Genomic DNA, 17,315 nt, shown 5'->3' with positions numbered 1-17,315 from the left:
AAATAGTTGCCTTTTCTCTAGTCTGTCACTGCTAAATTACGAACGGTTAGCGCAGATAAATCTCATTTAGCTTTCTACAAAGTTCCAAAGAAACGTTTCGGGTAAGCCGAAACGAGAATGGTATAACTAAAAGAGTAATGTAGAATATCAAATTATAATTGTAATCAAACGTTATTTGACGAAAATTGTGTTGCTATATGTCGTGTAATTTATGAATTTTAAAGTTAGTAGAAAATACAATTTCCAATTTACAAATATGTGATACTAAACTAAAAGTAATTATTAAAGATGTTTAGCAACAAAGTGCAAGTAAATAGCTTAAGAGCAGTACGAATAAATATAAATATAATAGCTTCCACGTTCACAAGTTGGCAGTGGGAGAGAAAGGGCAAATGTACAAAGTTTTTATTTAACATTTCTACAACTACAAAATTCAGAAATGTTCACTAAAACAATTTGGAATACTCACTTAATGAAGTCACGTGTTAACCACAACCTGTAAAGTCGTCATGTATCAAAATAACATTTTGACTTCTTTCTTTGTGGTGTTTGTAAATCACTGATGCTATCGATCACTGATTATTTTTGAAAATTAGAAATCATTTGCATCTTAAAATAGTAACATACTTTCTACTTAATGGCATTGGCAAACAGACAAATATGGTAGTAGCTGGAGCACTAAGGTCATCCAGACATCTATGTAGGATCAATATTTAGTTTTCTACCCCATTTATTTCCTACTGGCTCTGTTCAGGTTACCTCGTGAAAATGAATTTTGTCTCTAAAATCAGAAAAAAGAAGGAAACGACTTAATTCCGTAATCGTTATTCACCCAAAACAGGAAAAGATAAATTTTATGATATCTATAATGTGTTTGAACAGAACTAAGAAAGAAGACTTATTCTTGAGAAGCTAACACGTGTTTATGTTATTTAGAAAATAAATGTTAAGCTCATTCTATTACTCAAGTTACCACTTGCCGTTCAGTTATAGCAATTTGTAATCGTGAAAAACAGAAAGTGAATAAATAAGACCAGAATTTATATAGTGATAAAACTTATATTGCATTCAACGTGTTTTGAAATGTATTGTTATTCTCACAATGGTCCTATATTTACAAAGGAATTTCAAAATATACAGAATTAAAAATACTAATTTATTCTTATACTGCTGCTTTGTAACTGTGTTTTTCTGTGCTGAAGTTGCATCGAAAGGATTCAAAAACGAAATAAAGTATTGGCATTAATGAATTAACGTAACAAGAAAATCTAGGTTTGTGATTGCTTAGTAATCGATGTGATTTAGTTACTAGTATGGGTGCACAACTCTCCGGTTTTTCTGTTAATTCTTTTTCTAATGGATCCCAGGCTCTGTTTTATAACAACCAGATGGCAGTGAAAGGAATGTTTTTAGTTTCCAAGATAAATGTGAGCCATTTATAGAATAATAAACACATTGGAGGACACAACTACACACAGGTAAACTGCGATAACCACGGATGCCTGTATGAACTAAGCTGCCTACAGGTAATAGGGAAATATTTGTTATTGGCATGATACACGCAACTATTCATATATGTCACTTGAACAAAGCAATAGTTTTGACACTATGCTTCAACAGGATTTTCAGGGAAGGAAAATTTTGTAACTGTGCTTTCACAATTTTCATCTTTAGTTTTGATATTTTGTGTGTTTAAATGGAGATTGTTTCTTCTGAATTTTCAATTATACGTTTTCAAATTAACAAATAAATGTGTAAATTCTTCTGACAATCTCTGTCTTCTATTATTCATTTCTGAATTGTTATTTTCTAGGTTGCATTACAATTTATTTTGTCTTTAAGATGGACAATGATTTTATTGAGTTTTCTTTTTTAGTATTTTTAAGATGTTCTGGAGTATTCTATTTCAGTAATGACCCCAAGGGTTGACCTTGATTCTTCCTGAAAGAACCAATGGATTAAGTTACGTCAGGTATATTGGCACAGACTGAAGCCACAGACAAATAAAAAAGCCCAGACATTTCCAGAACAGCTAAAGTATACTGCAGAAACAGTTCACCTTGTGTTAAAACTAAGACCAAAGGAAGACAGAGCAGAGGGAAAAGTCTTTAAATTCCACATAACGAGGTAAAATCATTACGTTACTAAAACTATATCGAGTGAAAATATACAAAAATAAATTGGAAGGTCAGCCTTCGAGTGCCTCTTCAGTGACAGTGGTGACCACCATCATATTAAATACATGATGGTAATGACGACAGCCACAATCATCAACAAAGTGTGATTTTAAAGGCAAAACGTATCAAAAGTTTCGAATATAGTTGGAACACCAGGTATAGAAATGAGATTAAAAATAACTCATCCACAAATATTGACTTTGAAGCATCACTGCAAAGAGAAAACACTGAAGTAAAAATATATTGACTCTGACTTTCTACAACTGTTATTTTCGATAATGGCCCGGCATAGTCAGGTGGTTAAGGCACTAAACTCGTAATCCGAGGGTCGTGGGTTCGAATCCTCCTCACATCAAACATGCTTCTCCTTTCAGCCATGGAGACGTCATAAAGTGACGGTCAATCCAACTATGCGTTGGTAAAAGAGTTGACGAACAGTTGGCTGTGTGTAGTGATGACTAGCTGCTTTCTCTGTTGAACTAGGGACGGTTGGCACAGAGAGCTAATCGCAAAATTCGAAAGACAAACAAATATTAAGCTTCATTATATTTTCATTTAATTCAATATCTTGATGTTGTAATAACTCATGATCATATCAACTTTTAATTTATGAAGATTCATATTTTGAAATATATTTGACTCTTTCTAGGTCTAGGCACTAGAGAAGCTGTTGGGCATATTGACTTTTACCCCAATGGTGGAGATCATCAGCCAGGATGTTTAATACAACCAATAAGCACCCTTTTTACAGAGGGAGTGGAACAAGGTACAGGTTAGACCTACAATATTTAACATAACCAATAAGCACACTTGTTACAGAGGTATTTAAACAAAGCAGAATTTCATCTATCCATTAAGCACTCTTTATGGAGGGAGTTTATGGAATAAGACAAATTTTGAACCCACAACCTTTGGGTTTGAGCTCACTTAAATGTAAGACATATAAAAACATTGAATAATTTCGAGTTATACTTACTGTTCTGATGATCATGAAGTATGATTGAAGTATCATTATCTTTGTCACCTGCGTACATATAACAAGCCCCACTTTGAAGGGTGTGTTTTGAATTAAGCACAAAGTTACACAATGGGCTATCTATGTTCTGCCCACCACGGGTATCCAAACCTAGTTTGTAGCGTTGTAAGTCCGCAGACATACAGCTGAGCCACTGGAGGGCCACTTTGAAGGGAAACAATAATTATGAAAACTATCTAAATAAAATTGTCTATGCCATTTATTGACAACAGAAAAATTACTTACGAAACAATGTTTTTGTAGGTGGATAATTTTACGATCAATCCCCCTATTTGTTGATAAAATACTAGCTCCAGAGTTGGCGGTGGGTGGTGATGACTAGCTGCCTTCCCTCTAGTCTTACACTGCTAAATTAGGGACGCCTAGCACAGATAGCCCTCATGTAGCTTTGTGCGAAATTTAAAAGCAAACAAACAATGGATTACCTGAAAATAAGAAAACCGCTTTCTTAACTTTTAGGGTAGTACCTGGAATACAGAACATTTGCTCTAAAACTTTTTATGGCAGTAACTAAAAAGATAAAACTACTTTATTAACCTCTTATAGTAGAAACTGTAAAAAAAGGTATATTTTTAACGTCTTACCATTAACCACGATAATAGCTCATAATAGAAATAGCACAGAAATTTACTCAAAACTCTAGTAGAACATTCGGAAGAAAAATAACTTGAAAAACAGATGTGTTCTTGATACAACACTACAGTCTTTCTTGTTCAATAGCTTAGACCACTCAAACACTGAGAATAAACAAAATGAGTGATTTTACAATTGCTGGACAAAATCAGTTTGCCATTTTGTTCATATTATTTTATTATTTATATTACTATTTTACAAGCCTACAGCAAACTCGACTGCGCATAAATATACTATTTGCAATGCAGAAAATGTCCATGACCTATTTAAAAGCTAATTAGTTTTCACTGAACGCTGATTTACATGGTTATAAATACATAATAGGTACAATGTTGTTCTGGATGGCTGCATGGTTATAAATACATAATAGGTGCAATGTTGTTTTGGATGGCTGCTTTTTTACTCGACGCGCGTTAAATGCATCTTTATAAGAAACTTCGAGCTTAAACCTCCCTGGCTCAATAAATAATTACTTTGAAAGAAACAAAGTTTATTCAAATTTGGTGTTTTAGAAATATTTTTCTTATACGAAAATACTGCTTTTCTACTTGTAAAATTACATACGTAAGTAGTGGGAGTTACGTCTTGTCAGAAGTAAATTTCTCTATCCATAATGGTGGTGATTTCTTCTACTGTTTCTTATACTTAGCTTAAATAGTGAGTGTGTTGACAGTATTTATTACTACTGCATGCAGAATTGTTTCCTATAGCTATCGCTATTTGTAACGTTTGGAGTAGTGGTCGCAGATATTTTCGATACTTAGAGATTTACAGTAAGTGTTTTGTTGTTATTTATTTTCCATGTATTATTTGTGAGACTTTATGTGTAACACATGTGTATATATGTGTAATGTAGAGCTAACAAGGTGAGCATGTTAGTGCTTCTGTCTATATTACATCAGTTTTTGTTATATGATCTTATAAGAAATATTATTCCGCTCTGATAAGATTGCTTTGTCCCTGCTTGTCTTTTGTTATATTATATTATAACCTTAATGAAAGCCAATCATTAAATCTGTAAAGATACAATTTTTGACTTCAAGGAGGTCCTTTGAGAATAACTTTACATTTTTGTTGTATTTAAAAGTATTACATATGTGGCAGTTAAGTAAAAAACAGAATAGAAAACAGTGTAGAAGTAAACCTTGAAAAACAATAAACATTCAGTTTAATCTCCATAAAGACATGAAAGTTGTGAGAAACAAAATCAATTAGAAGTTTTAATTTAAGAAAGGAAAATATGGATAATCAATATTGATAATTAGTTTAGACGTAAAAAATAATGTAGAAACTATTTACAGCCATGTTTGTTTGGAGTCATTAGTTGTAGGGTTGAATATATTATCATGGTATTTTGCGTTAACTTGTTTCTATACTTTGTAACAATCCCCATTTTACCTTTTTTAATGAGCATTTGTCACTTATATTGTAATAGTAACTCGATCAAGTGAAACTACTTTCTTAACCTTTCATGATAGTAGCTTGAATAGAGCAAACCCACTTTCTAAACATTTCACGGTAATACTAGGAAAAAGCAAAAGTGATTTCTGAACTTGTTATAGTGAGAGATTAAACAAAGGAAATTAATAGTTATAAGAAGTAGCTTAACAATATTTTGTTTTTAATTAGTGTTGGAATTTTTCTGTTTTAACTTCTCATAATAGTAAGTTTAAAAAAGATGCTCATAGTGTGAAATATTAATACATCTTACATTTTGCAAAAATAATGTTGTTCCTAATATCTCGGAATTTATTATTTTCCTGTGAAACATTTAGGTGTGAGACGCCTTTTCGCTTGTGACCACCTAAGATCCATTGACTATTACATTGAAGCTCTGGATAATGAAAAATGCACACCAGTAGGCATCGCTTGTGACAACTGGAATAAGTATTTGGATGGTGAATGTTCAGACTGTGGAGACGCAGGCCAAAAGTGCGTAATGGTTGGACCACAAGCTGAGACCTACAGAGAATTCAAGAATGACAAAAAAGGAAAAAATATTTCTTTAAGACGGCCCCCACTAAACCATACTGCAGTAAGTTAAATAAACACTTCAGATAAACTTGTAGTATTTTATTTTTCATATTATACAAAACTATTGTAAAATTGATAGAACTTGTGTAGACAGGACTTCCAACAGATTATTTTCTCGTGCTTATTGTTGAAAGTTAACTCATAAGAACTTTTATTTTACATGTTTTATGTCGCAGACATATCAGATTAAGTATTCCCTATTTAGATATTTGTTTGCTAAATATTGTTTTACAATATCTGAAAAATTCAAGAAAGTTAAAGCATATGTAAAGGAAAGAAATTTCGTATAGTATTAAAAACAACAGTATAATCTGAATACGAAAATAAGTGTGTTAGCCAATGATACGAGTGATTAATATTAGTGTTAATAATATTACATCTGGTCAGTTAAGTAATAAGTTTTCGATATGTTTACCACTCGATTAACTTTGCGAGGAAAGTTTATAAGTCAGGACTTGTGTCATCTATTCTTTGAAGAGACTGTTGAATGTTACTTAAACCGCAATATTTGATTTGAAGTTTATTAGCGACGGTTTCTGTAACAACTATTATTCGTGTACTGACTGGCGATGGAGCTATTTTTATAAAATAATTCAAAATAAATCACCCATCGATAGAACACGTTATAACAATGTTTTCTATGCTAGCATAAATAATTTTAAAATCGTCCTTAGAAACATTCGTTCTACTTCTGAATAATTAGAGCGTAATGTTTGTTTGTTTATTTTTTGGAATTTCGCACAAACCTACTCGAGGTCTATTTGTGCTAGCCGTCCCTAATTTAGCAGTGTAAGACTAGAGGGAAGGCAGCTAGTCATCACCACCCACCGCCAACTCTTGGGCTACTCTTTTACCAACGAATAGTGGGATTGACTGTGACATTATAACGCCCCCACGGCTAAAAGGGCGAGCATATTTAGCACGACGGGGATAGAGCGTAATGTCTACATAGTAGAATTATAACAAATATGTGCACAAAAAGACGTTTTGGTTTTCTAAAAGCTTTCATAACATCAGCTTAATTTGTAAAACATGATTTGATTTGCCAATCATTTTTATTCCATCTCAGAGTACTTTTATATTATTCTAGTTATTTCAGAAACCTGCACTACATCACGTAATTGTGGAGTAAAATATTACAAACTGACAGAGAAATACCATTGACTGAAATACTTGACAAAAGTGCATTGGAACTAATAGCATAGTAGCCAACATTAACTAAGAACATTACAATATTATCAGTCACTAGAAAATATCTTTTTACCGGCTATTTAGAAAATAATTGCTAAAGAAAACTAGAAGACAAAAACGGAACTCAGACTATCATTAAATTCATCATTTGTCAAGTAATCCTGGACAAGAGTTAACAGAAAATATAAGGCTAGACTGTTTAAAGCATGTCAGATTGAATAAATAAATAGAGGTTCAGTATGTTGTATTAAAACAACACATCATTGGAATTAATGGCAACATATAACATAAAGTTTTGACACAACATAGGTCGATTTGGAACTATTCTTTCATCTCAGCTATCCCATTCTCAAACATAATCTAAAACTATTAGTAAACAAATTTTTAATATCTTAAATCCAGCCTTTAACATTCATATACTTATCAAGCTACCTTTTAAATTCACTTAAACTGACTGCTTGCACAACCCGCAAAGGCAATCTATTCCAAAGACGAAGCACCCTGTTAGACAAATACAATTGTGTTAGTTAAAGATGGCCCCCACCCTGTCAAAATTTATATTTTTGTTCCCTAATCCTATTATTCTCACTGTGAAATAAGAAAATACATGATGAACCAACACTACAATTTCCTTTATAATATTTAACACCACAGTGAGATGCTCCTTAATGCTTTGAGAGATTTCTAACTATTCTCATATAACAATTCGTCCATTCCAGAATCATTAATTAATCCTTCTCTGAACCTCATCCAGCAACTAATTGTCTTTCCTAAGGTGAGGAGCCCAATATCGAGAACACTATTAAAAATGTGGTCTAACCAGTGACCTACCTACCTAATGATGCTCATTTTCACGATTATGCATCTTCAGAATTATCTTGGGGCGTAGTTTTTATTACAAAAGTATCAGACATAATGTTATTATATCCAAAGATTCAAACGATCTCTCTGCAGAGTTCCCATTATCAATCTGATGTATCAAGATGACAGTTTTCCAATGCTCATTTGAACAGTACAGTTGAACACACAGGTATGATTTCATACGAAATAGTACGAATACCTATTTCATTCTTCAGCTGCTTTGAGCCTGGTATAGATAAATGGGAGATATTATGTTAACTATATGTCAGTGAATCCATACCGTATTCTAATCATTTCTAGACGGATATCCATTTTCATTATGGTAAATACTGTTGTTTGGAGCACATGTGAACCTTTTCACTGACTTCTTTGTTTGTTGATTTTCATCTGTTATAAGATGCTGAACTTGGTATTATCATCATTGTACTACTTCTTGTTACTTGTCTCTTTCTAGATGGTCCTGGTGCCTCAAGTGGATTCTTATTATTTTGCTCACCAATGTCATCAAATGTGATGGAGATACACATTGAACATTTTTAATCTCCTTTTTCAACATATCTTTATCATATAATGTAACTTTTTGGAAAAACCTGCGACCTATTCATCCATCTCAGCTGTTTCATCCTCTAAAGAAAAACTATTAATAAGTTAAAGAACAACAAAAAAATCTTAGAGCCAACACTTATTATTCATACATTTACCAAGCTCTCACTTAAAGTTACTTGAATATACTGCCTCCATAATATTTAAAGGCAAACGATACCAAAAGTAACCACCCTGTTAGAAAAAATAAAACTGTCTTAGCTGAACATGACTCCTATCTTGCCAAATTTTATAATTAAGTCACTTAATCCTACTATTCTCATTGCTAAGTATTTTAAAAAATGATATATTAACACTACCAATTCCTTTTACAATGTTAAACACCTGTATACGATCCACCTAACGCTTCTTTTTACAAATTAAATCAGTTTGAGATATTTCAATCTCTTCCCTTCCATCACAGGTATCATTCTAGCAGCTTTATAAACTTGCAAACAATATTGAGTCTTTTATCTGGTCTGAGACTGTACATCTTATCGAGTGTTCACGTTGAGTGAATTAATTTTGAGTTGATACAGGTACAGTTCAATTAACGTGAAGCTAATTAGCTCTGCATTTGTTTTTTTTTCAATCTCTTGTCGAGGTTTTTGTTTACACTTCTGAAGTTACATAATGTCTTCGTAAAAATACAAGTATCCAATGTGAATATACTGAAGTTAAACGGTTTGTAATGTTCATAATTTATAAACATTCCTAGTCAAATATTTGAGGTTCCCAATTAACAAGAGTAAACTACAGCTATAGCTTCCGAGGTTAATACTATACCATTATACATATAAAAAATGGCTGGTATGGATAGAGAAAACACTATGTAGAGGAGCGAACAAAAATGTCAGGTACATGAACCTGACAATGACCAAAGAAGGTAGAAACGTTGTTCTTCGCTACATAGTGCTTTCTCCACCCATACCAGCCGTTTTTTACATATATAATTTTCTCTACAAGTAGGCTTTCTTGTCATCACGATTTATACTACACCAAATGTAGAAAACCAATACATGGCCAAGCGTGTGAAGGAGTGCGACTCGTAATCTGAGGGTCGCGGGTTCGCATTCCCGTCGCGCCAAACATGCTCGCCCTTTCAGTCGTGGGGGCGTTATAACGTGACGGTCAATCTCACTATTCGTTGGTAAAAGAGTAGCTTAAGAGTTGGCGGTGGGTGGTGATGACTAGCTGCCTTTCCTCTAGTCTTACACTGCTAAATTAGGGACGGCTAGCACAGATTGCTTTCGAGTAGCTTTGTGCGAAATTCAAAAAGCAAACAAACAAACAGAAAAACAATAATATATACTATCTCTTGGCACGTCACGTTGTTTACAATTATAGGCGCGTAAAGATTTTCTGGAAATTTCAGCCTGCACAACAATACTGACGATACACTAGTGTTTAATTACACACATATATTGTTGATTCTTACACTCGAGAATCGTCTATAACTCTAGTAAATAGGAGGGAATTTCACAATACATGTTTAAGAGTATAAGCTATTTACGTTTCTAAATATGAATTTAACTTAAACAAACAACAATATTAAAGCAGATATATGATAGTAAATCCGTCATAAGGATCTTCCCCATTCAACGTTTTATTTACTCTTAATGTATTCAAGCAAATCCTTGTTGTTGATTTTGATGTCATAATTTCTTCTTTCACAAAAGTGTTGAACTTTTATAATCTTCCAAAAATTCTGTCATACCACTCATTTTACTGTAATGCTTTTCTTTACTTTTACTTCTTATACTAACAACAAGAGAACCTGGTTTTGTACTTGCAGCTACACTTTTCTTTCTATAAAGAATATGTTAACATTGAATACTTAAACATTTTCCACATCAGACAAGTTTCTCCAAATAACTAATCTGAACAACTTACAACAGATAAATTTCATTTTATCTTTGTAGAATTTGCTTTTTGAAAATCTGTTACAAAAATATCGTTATTCCTGATCTACATATACATTAATACTTTGAACCTAACACAGAAATGATCACTTGCACCCAAATGTTTATAGTTTCCACCAACTAAACAATTTTTATATTAGATTGTCACAATAAATTCAAAATAGTATTATTTATGAGAAGTTCCTTGACTAATTGGTGAAGAAATCCATTTTGAACAGTTTTAAAAACATTTCTTCACAGTTTGACTCTAACATTTCCCAATCTATATATCTCAAATTAAAATCACCCATCGTTAAGAATTCATTAACTGCTGAAATGTTAATCTTATTATAAAGTTTCTCATTACTTTCGACAGTATCATTTGAGGATTTCTGACAAATTCCCACAGAAAGCCTCTTTCCTTTATAACTTTTTAAACGAAACCCAAATTTATTCAATATTATTCCATTATCTCTGATATATTCAACTGCAGATAAAGCCACTCACCCCTCTTTAAAACGCTGTTTTTATTAAATAGTCTGTAATCCTGTATTTCAAAGAAATTTCTCTCATAAAAATCGTTTACCTTTAACCATGTTTCAGTTCTTACAATTATATCAAACTTCTCTATTCCTTCCATTGCTATAAAGTAATATACACTATTTCTTATACTCCTAACATTAGAACAGTAACATTCAAGCTGCCCTTATCACTACTTTTATATTCATTTCCAGTAGTGAACTTTTCTCTGCCTCGTATTACTTTTGAATTTAGTTTTCCTGGACCTCACCACTGTCTAGTTCTATTTTAAACTCCTCTTCCTGCTGATTTAATAGCCATAGCAAATAAACCGACCTCTGTCTTATTTAAATGTAAACCATCCAGTCCAAAAAACGTCTTTTTTTCACTGAACTGATTCCACAAGTTTAACCAGCCTTTCTGCTCATTTTTACATACTGACTTTAACGTGTTATTTAACCCTATTGACCTACTTATAACTACATTCCCACAATTAATTCTGGGTAGTATTCGTGACAAAATTAAGCTATGTCCTTTTCCTTTAAATGCCTTTATCAATCTCTTATATTTATTAATTAGCTTTTCTAACGTACCTTTTTCTACATGCGCTACGAAAATTGCATCTCTGATAGCCCGCTTTATTATATCTCCTGCTTTGTGTCTCTGGGTAACATAATCTAATTCTTTTCTCCTTATTTACCCAACAAACTATTCTATCTACATGCCTTGTCAAGAAATTACTTATAAATTATTTGATAATAACTAGTCTTTGATTTGTTTTGTTTGTTTGTTTTGGAATTTCGCACAAAGCTACTCGAGGGCTATCTGTACTAACCGTCCCTAATTTAGCAGTGTAAGACTAGAGGGAAGGCAGCTAGTCATCACCACCCACCGCCAACTCTTGGGCTACTCTTTTACCAACGAATAGTGGGATTGACCGTCACATTATAACGCCCCCACAGTTGAGAGGGCGAGCATGTTTAGCGCGACGCGGGCGCGAACCCGCGACCCTCGGATTACGAGTCGCACGCCTTACGCGCTTGGCCATGCCAGGCCATCTAGTCTTTGATGCATAGGTAATATTAATAATACGATGAATTTAGCTTGATTTATATTATAACTCACCTTGACCATAAGCTGAATTTAAACTAATGAATCCAAGTTCAAGTAAACAAGTTAATCCTAAAAACACGAAGATACAATTAACTAGTTTCTTTAGATTGTAGTTATTCAATAAAAAAAGATTTTATTGCACAAGGATGGGATGACGTCATTATGATTTATCCTCACTTTCAATCTCAACTCCTTCCAATTCTAATCATTACACTATGTCTGAGTGAACCATCTGGCTATATCAGCTCTAACCATCAAGTTATGCCAAATCTCCATGTTTATGTTCAGAGTTGCTTTCAGTTTCACTTTTACTTCTTGCTCAACAAAGTAGATTCTGATGCAGGAACTTGGAACTCTTTATAGTAGCACTTACCGCCGTCAGTTAAAACAAAATAGTCTGAAGTAAACACGTCCAAAGTAGTTCAGTTTAATTATGTTGTAAGAAGTATTTAGTAAGTTCAGTTTACTTTTTCTTCCAGTGTATAACTACCAGATTCAGGTGACATTGGCTAAACCAGAGGATAGCTCTCGTCAGCGAGGCAAACTTTACGTCACAATAGAAGGTGAAGATGATAATTTATCAATCCGACTAAGCGAAAGGTTAGTTTAGTTAGAAAAAGTGTGTGTTTGTGTGTTTTCTTATAGCAAAGCCACATCGGGCTATCTTCGGAGCACACCGATGGGAATCAAACCCCTGATTTTAGCGTTGTAAGTCCGTAGACTTACCGCTGTACTAGCGGGGGCAGTTGGGAAAAGTGGTCAGTACTAAAGAGCTCTCACGTACTATGGTTCTCGGCAGAACTTAACAGAAAAAAATACAAAAAAATAATATTTAAAAAGTAGGAATCGATATATATGAAACTGAATTACTGAAATGAAATTTAAAAATCCTTACTTTAGTAAATCACTGTAATTATGTTAGTCTGAGCCGAAATAGTGATAATATGTTTAGATTTTGGATCACTGACATTTTGTAGTTTTAACTTTCTTGTTTCAGTAGTTTTTTCAGCATTAAACTTTCTTTATTATTTATGTTACATATATATCGATAAACAATTTTATTTATAAAATAAAATAAATGGTATTTTCTATATTTATTTCCATTTTATTAGCTACATTTTTGTGCGCTAGTACCAACAAGTGTGGGAGGCGCATACACTCGACTCGATTTTATTACTCGTCAGGATCTTTACTAATTTCAGATGTAGCGCATTGTTTGGGTTTGTTTGTTTTTGATTTGTTTTTTGTACATATGTTAGTATCCTTTCCGACACAAAAAGAAATCATTGGGACCCTAGACGAAAGAGTGATGTGAAAGTATTATAGCAACAAAGTTCGACATTTTACTGTACTTTTTACTGGAAAGGTCACTTGCTTACTTAGATGAAAATGTGTTGAAATAGTTTAATTTTATTCACCCCATAAACACGTGTGTATCTATTTAGATGGCTTTATGACCACAGCTAGTAAAAAAAAACAGTCAAAAATGACAGGAAACCATTGTCAAATGATTAAGGAAAATTATAGAATTTAACTAAAAGGAATTGATCTGTATCTCCACTTATTTTATCAGTCTCAAAGTAATCCTTTAATCAGCACATTTTAGTAAAATCTACGTAAAAATGAAATATTACCGTGGAAAAAAGTACATGTGCACTCTGAAATAGACTAATATAGCATTCTTGCGCCTTTTCTCTGCATTCTGGGTCGAAAAATAGATAATATAGTCATGACAGTGTGAACATTTCATCACAAATTTTCAACTTTCAGTCTGTACAAAGAATAGTGGCCCGTCATGGCTAGATGGTTGAGGCACATGACTCGCAAGTTAAGCGTGGTGGACTCCAATCCCCGTCACACCAAGCACGCTCGCCCTTTCAGCCGTGGGGTCGTTATAATGTACAGTCAATCCCACTATTCGTTGGTAAAAGAGTAGCCCAAGAGTTGATGGTGACGACTAGTTGCCCTCCCTCTAGTCTTACACTGCTAAATTAGGGACGGCTAGCGCAGATAACCCTCGAGTAGCTTTGCGCGAAATTAAAGAAAACAACGAAGGATAAAAGATATTTGATAGTAGTATTTTCTTTATGTTTTAAGGTCAAGTAGGTAATGCATTTTTTAAAACACCTAAAGAATTTTTATTAATTAACATTTATTCTGCACGTAAAAGATTTTAAACACTGATTCTCTAAAGTTAGTAACTTTAGTTTTTCAATAGATATTGATGAAATACTTTGTTTATGACGGCATGTTTCCTATCATACTTCTGTTTTAAAGACAGTGTGATTCTTCTAATGCTTCAACATTCTGGATATTGAATTTCTCGTCTTAAACTCTGTTACTGAATAAAACATCAACAACAAGGGGTAGCTAATTCTAGAACATTTTACTAATAGAATCCTCGGTTATGTGGTATTTATTAGTTGGAGTTTATTCATTAATTTTATCATCATTACCTATTTTCAAAGAAGGCATCATATATTTTAGAGAACTACAATTTATTTGAATAAATTCGGTGTTTGAATTGGTAACTAAATTATCCTGAGTTCTCATATGGTTCATTAAAACAACTTTTATTTAGATCCGAAAGGTTAAAGCCTGGAGAACAATACAGTTACCTCGTGTCTACAAGGAAGAACCCTGGCTCAATTGAGAAAGTCAAGTTTAAATGGGTCAGCCAAAGACCTACCTTATTTGATCCCGAGTTTTGGCGCGGTGAATCTAACAAAGGCGAAAAAGAATTGTATCTGAGCAGAGTGTCTATCAACCCTATTAACATCGGAAATATAGAGTGAGTTCAGTGATAATAAGTAGCGGTTTTAGGACTAGTCAAGAAATTAACATTTTTATGTTAATGACCAATATCAGTATTGGTCTTTATCTGGAAATTATAGCCTTGGTACTGTTGTATAATGTTTGTATGCTTAAGGAAATAATTTATTATTACTATTATTCAAAAGCTGTATTTAATATTCATGCTTTGCTGAAAGAAAAAAACAACATGATTCACAGAGTTTTATGTTTTATTCAACAGAGGACGAAAGATAACGCCTTCCTCCTTCTGCTACAAGACAGATGAGCCAATCAAATCTAATGAACGTGTCGATTTGAAACCTGGTGAATGTGAAGAAAGTATACAATGATTTTATATTCAAGATCAGGAACACTCTTTAAAGTGAACAATAAAGTTTTATGTGGCCCAGACCTATATGAGAAACTATATATTTCGGGAACTTTATGCTAATATATACGACCTGATAGATCAGAAATAAGTTTAAGGATTTCCAACACTAAAATCCAAAGTTCGATACTTCGTGATAGACACAACATTCGGTGGCTTTACTCTAAAGAAACAGTCAAACAAAGCGGATTAATACACTGTAAACTTAAAGGTAGTAACTGTTGTGTATAACAAACTAATATTATAGCACAATATTTCAATTTAAGCTTTAAGCTTATTCAAAACTATTAAAAATAGAATCGTATGATCTGTTTTGATGGCAGACTCAGCAAGTGGAAACTTAGCTTCATTAAGACGGTAGTTTATGTCTTAATCACTGTATAATATATTACAATTGTGCCTAATTTCATGAATATCTTTTTGTTCCAAATGTCTTAACTTTAATACCAGAAAGTATTGTTTTAATCTTATTAATTCACTTTAAAATAGCAATAAAATTGTTTGCCGAGCACACTGTCGATTTAACCAGTTACAGCTAGTACACATGTATATTACTGTATTGTAATTTGTTATCATTCACAATTTTCGAAAGAAATATTAATTTCTGATAAATAACAAGTATCATACCCTTAAAGTTTGTAATGAATCAAAGCTTTTCTCTGTACAACTACCTGCTTCTCTTGCATGGTTTATTTCTGATGAGTCTAGAGTTATCGAAACGCGTATAGTTTTGATGTTGTCTTTCAACAATAAGATTTTATTGTACATTTTAAACGTTGTTCTTGCTTTTGATTTTATAATTTCTGTAAAAGTCGCACTGAATTAGCTTTCTATAATGATATGTTAGATTTACTTTACGAATTTTTAGTATTATTCTATTTAATAGCTTTCAGTTATGCAAAATACAATATATACCTGAAGAAATGATTAAAATGTTTAAAGTATTGTAACCCAATAAAATGTTTTAATATAAAGCAAAACAGTTGCATCTTTTACATAAATCTAGTTGTAAAAATAAGCAAATATGTACAAACTTTTACATGTTTTAAAATAATATTATTATTTGTGTTTTCAGATAATTTATCAAACCTATATCGTGTTACTTGAACAGAAATTTTATTTGGATTTAACTGAATATTGTGTGGCTTTATTTAAAGAATCTAACGGGCATAGAGTACGTTTCTAGTTATAAAGTGACAAATCATTGTTTCATCAGTTCGATATCTGTACTTGTAAACATATATTCGTAATCGTAATCCTCAATATCTTCCAATGTTTAGTCTGTTTGGATGTAATTTGCTCCTAAATTCATGTACATTAACTCAACAATGCAATCCCTTTATAATGAACGTCCCTCGGTGATACAGCGGTAAGTCTAGAATTTGCAACTCTAAACTCAGCGGCTCGATTCCACTCGGTGGACTCAGTAGATAACCTGATGTGGCTTTGCTATAAGAAAACACACTCACCTTTATTTATATTTATGCAACAGGTAAACGAAAGAAAACTTGAGAAAGAGCACAGTAACCTTTAATGTCCAAGGGCCCGGCATGGCCTAGCGCGTTAAGGCGTGCGCTTCGTAATCTGAGGGTCGCGGGTTCGCGCCCGAGTCGCGCCAAACATGCTCGCTCTCCCAGCTGTGGGGGCGTTATAAGTTACGGTCAATCCCACTTTTCGTTGGTAAAAGAGTAGCCCAAGAGTTGGCGGTGGGTGGTGATGACTAGCTGCCTTCCCTCTAGTCTTACACTGCTAAATTAGGGACGGCTAGCACAGATAGCCCTCGAGTAGCTTTGAGCGAAATTCCAAAACAAACAAACAAACTTTTATGTCCTATGACAAATAATTACACTACGCCTTTTATACTTTTAACACCACGTGTAAAAACTTCCAATATACATAGACATCTTTTTCATTTGTTTGGCTTAAGCCTTATATAGGGCAAAAAGCCAAATAACTAAAAGATGTATCGTTCAGGTTTCTGTGCAGTGGTACGAACAATAACCAAGAAGAAAATATCCACAATTATAACTTTAATGCTTCCAACACATTGAAATACAATTCAGTTGAATGTGCCCATTTTGGATCAT

The 17,315-nt window shown here is 33.1% G+C and overlaps 1 protein-coding gene and 1 long non-coding RNA gene across 2 annotated transcripts in view; one reads left to right on the top strand and one right to left on the bottom strand.

Annotated features, from left to right (window-relative positions):
* Positions 1-16,208, top strand: part of LOC143231587 (pancreatic triacylglycerol lipase-like) — a 47,680-nt gene extending 31,472 nt beyond the window's left edge. The window contains exons 6-10 of the mRNA XM_076466104.1: positions 2,827-2,943; positions 5,622-5,881; positions 12,527-12,647; positions 14,629-14,838; positions 15,082-16,208. Coding sequence (XP_076322219.1) covers positions 2,827-2,943; positions 5,622-5,881; positions 12,527-12,550 — 401 coding nt within the window. The 3' untranslated portion in view covers positions 12,551-12,647; positions 14,629-14,838; positions 15,082-16,208. The remainder of the gene's footprint in view (positions 1-2,826; positions 2,944-5,621; positions 5,882-12,526; positions 12,648-14,628; positions 14,839-15,081) is intronic.
* LOC143231602 (uncharacterized) lies at positions 393-3,741 on the bottom strand. The gene is made up of 2 exons (XR_013017047.1): positions 3,154-3,741; positions 393-2,679 (listed from the first exon to the last, which is right to left on the bottom strand). It is a non-coding gene; the product is annotated as an uncharacterized LOC143231602 (long non-coding RNA).
* Positions 16,209-17,315: the final 1,107 nt, after the last annotated feature.

Source organism: Tachypleus tridentatus, chromosome 11 (assembly GCF_004210375.1).
Source record: "Tachypleus tridentatus isolate NWPU-2018 chromosome 11, ASM421037v1, whole genome shotgun sequence".
In the NCBI taxonomy this organism is placed as follows: Eukaryota; Metazoa; Arthropoda; class Merostomata; order Xiphosura; family Limulidae; genus Tachypleus; species Tachypleus tridentatus.
This window is presented reverse-complemented; position numbering and strand designations above follow the sequence as displayed.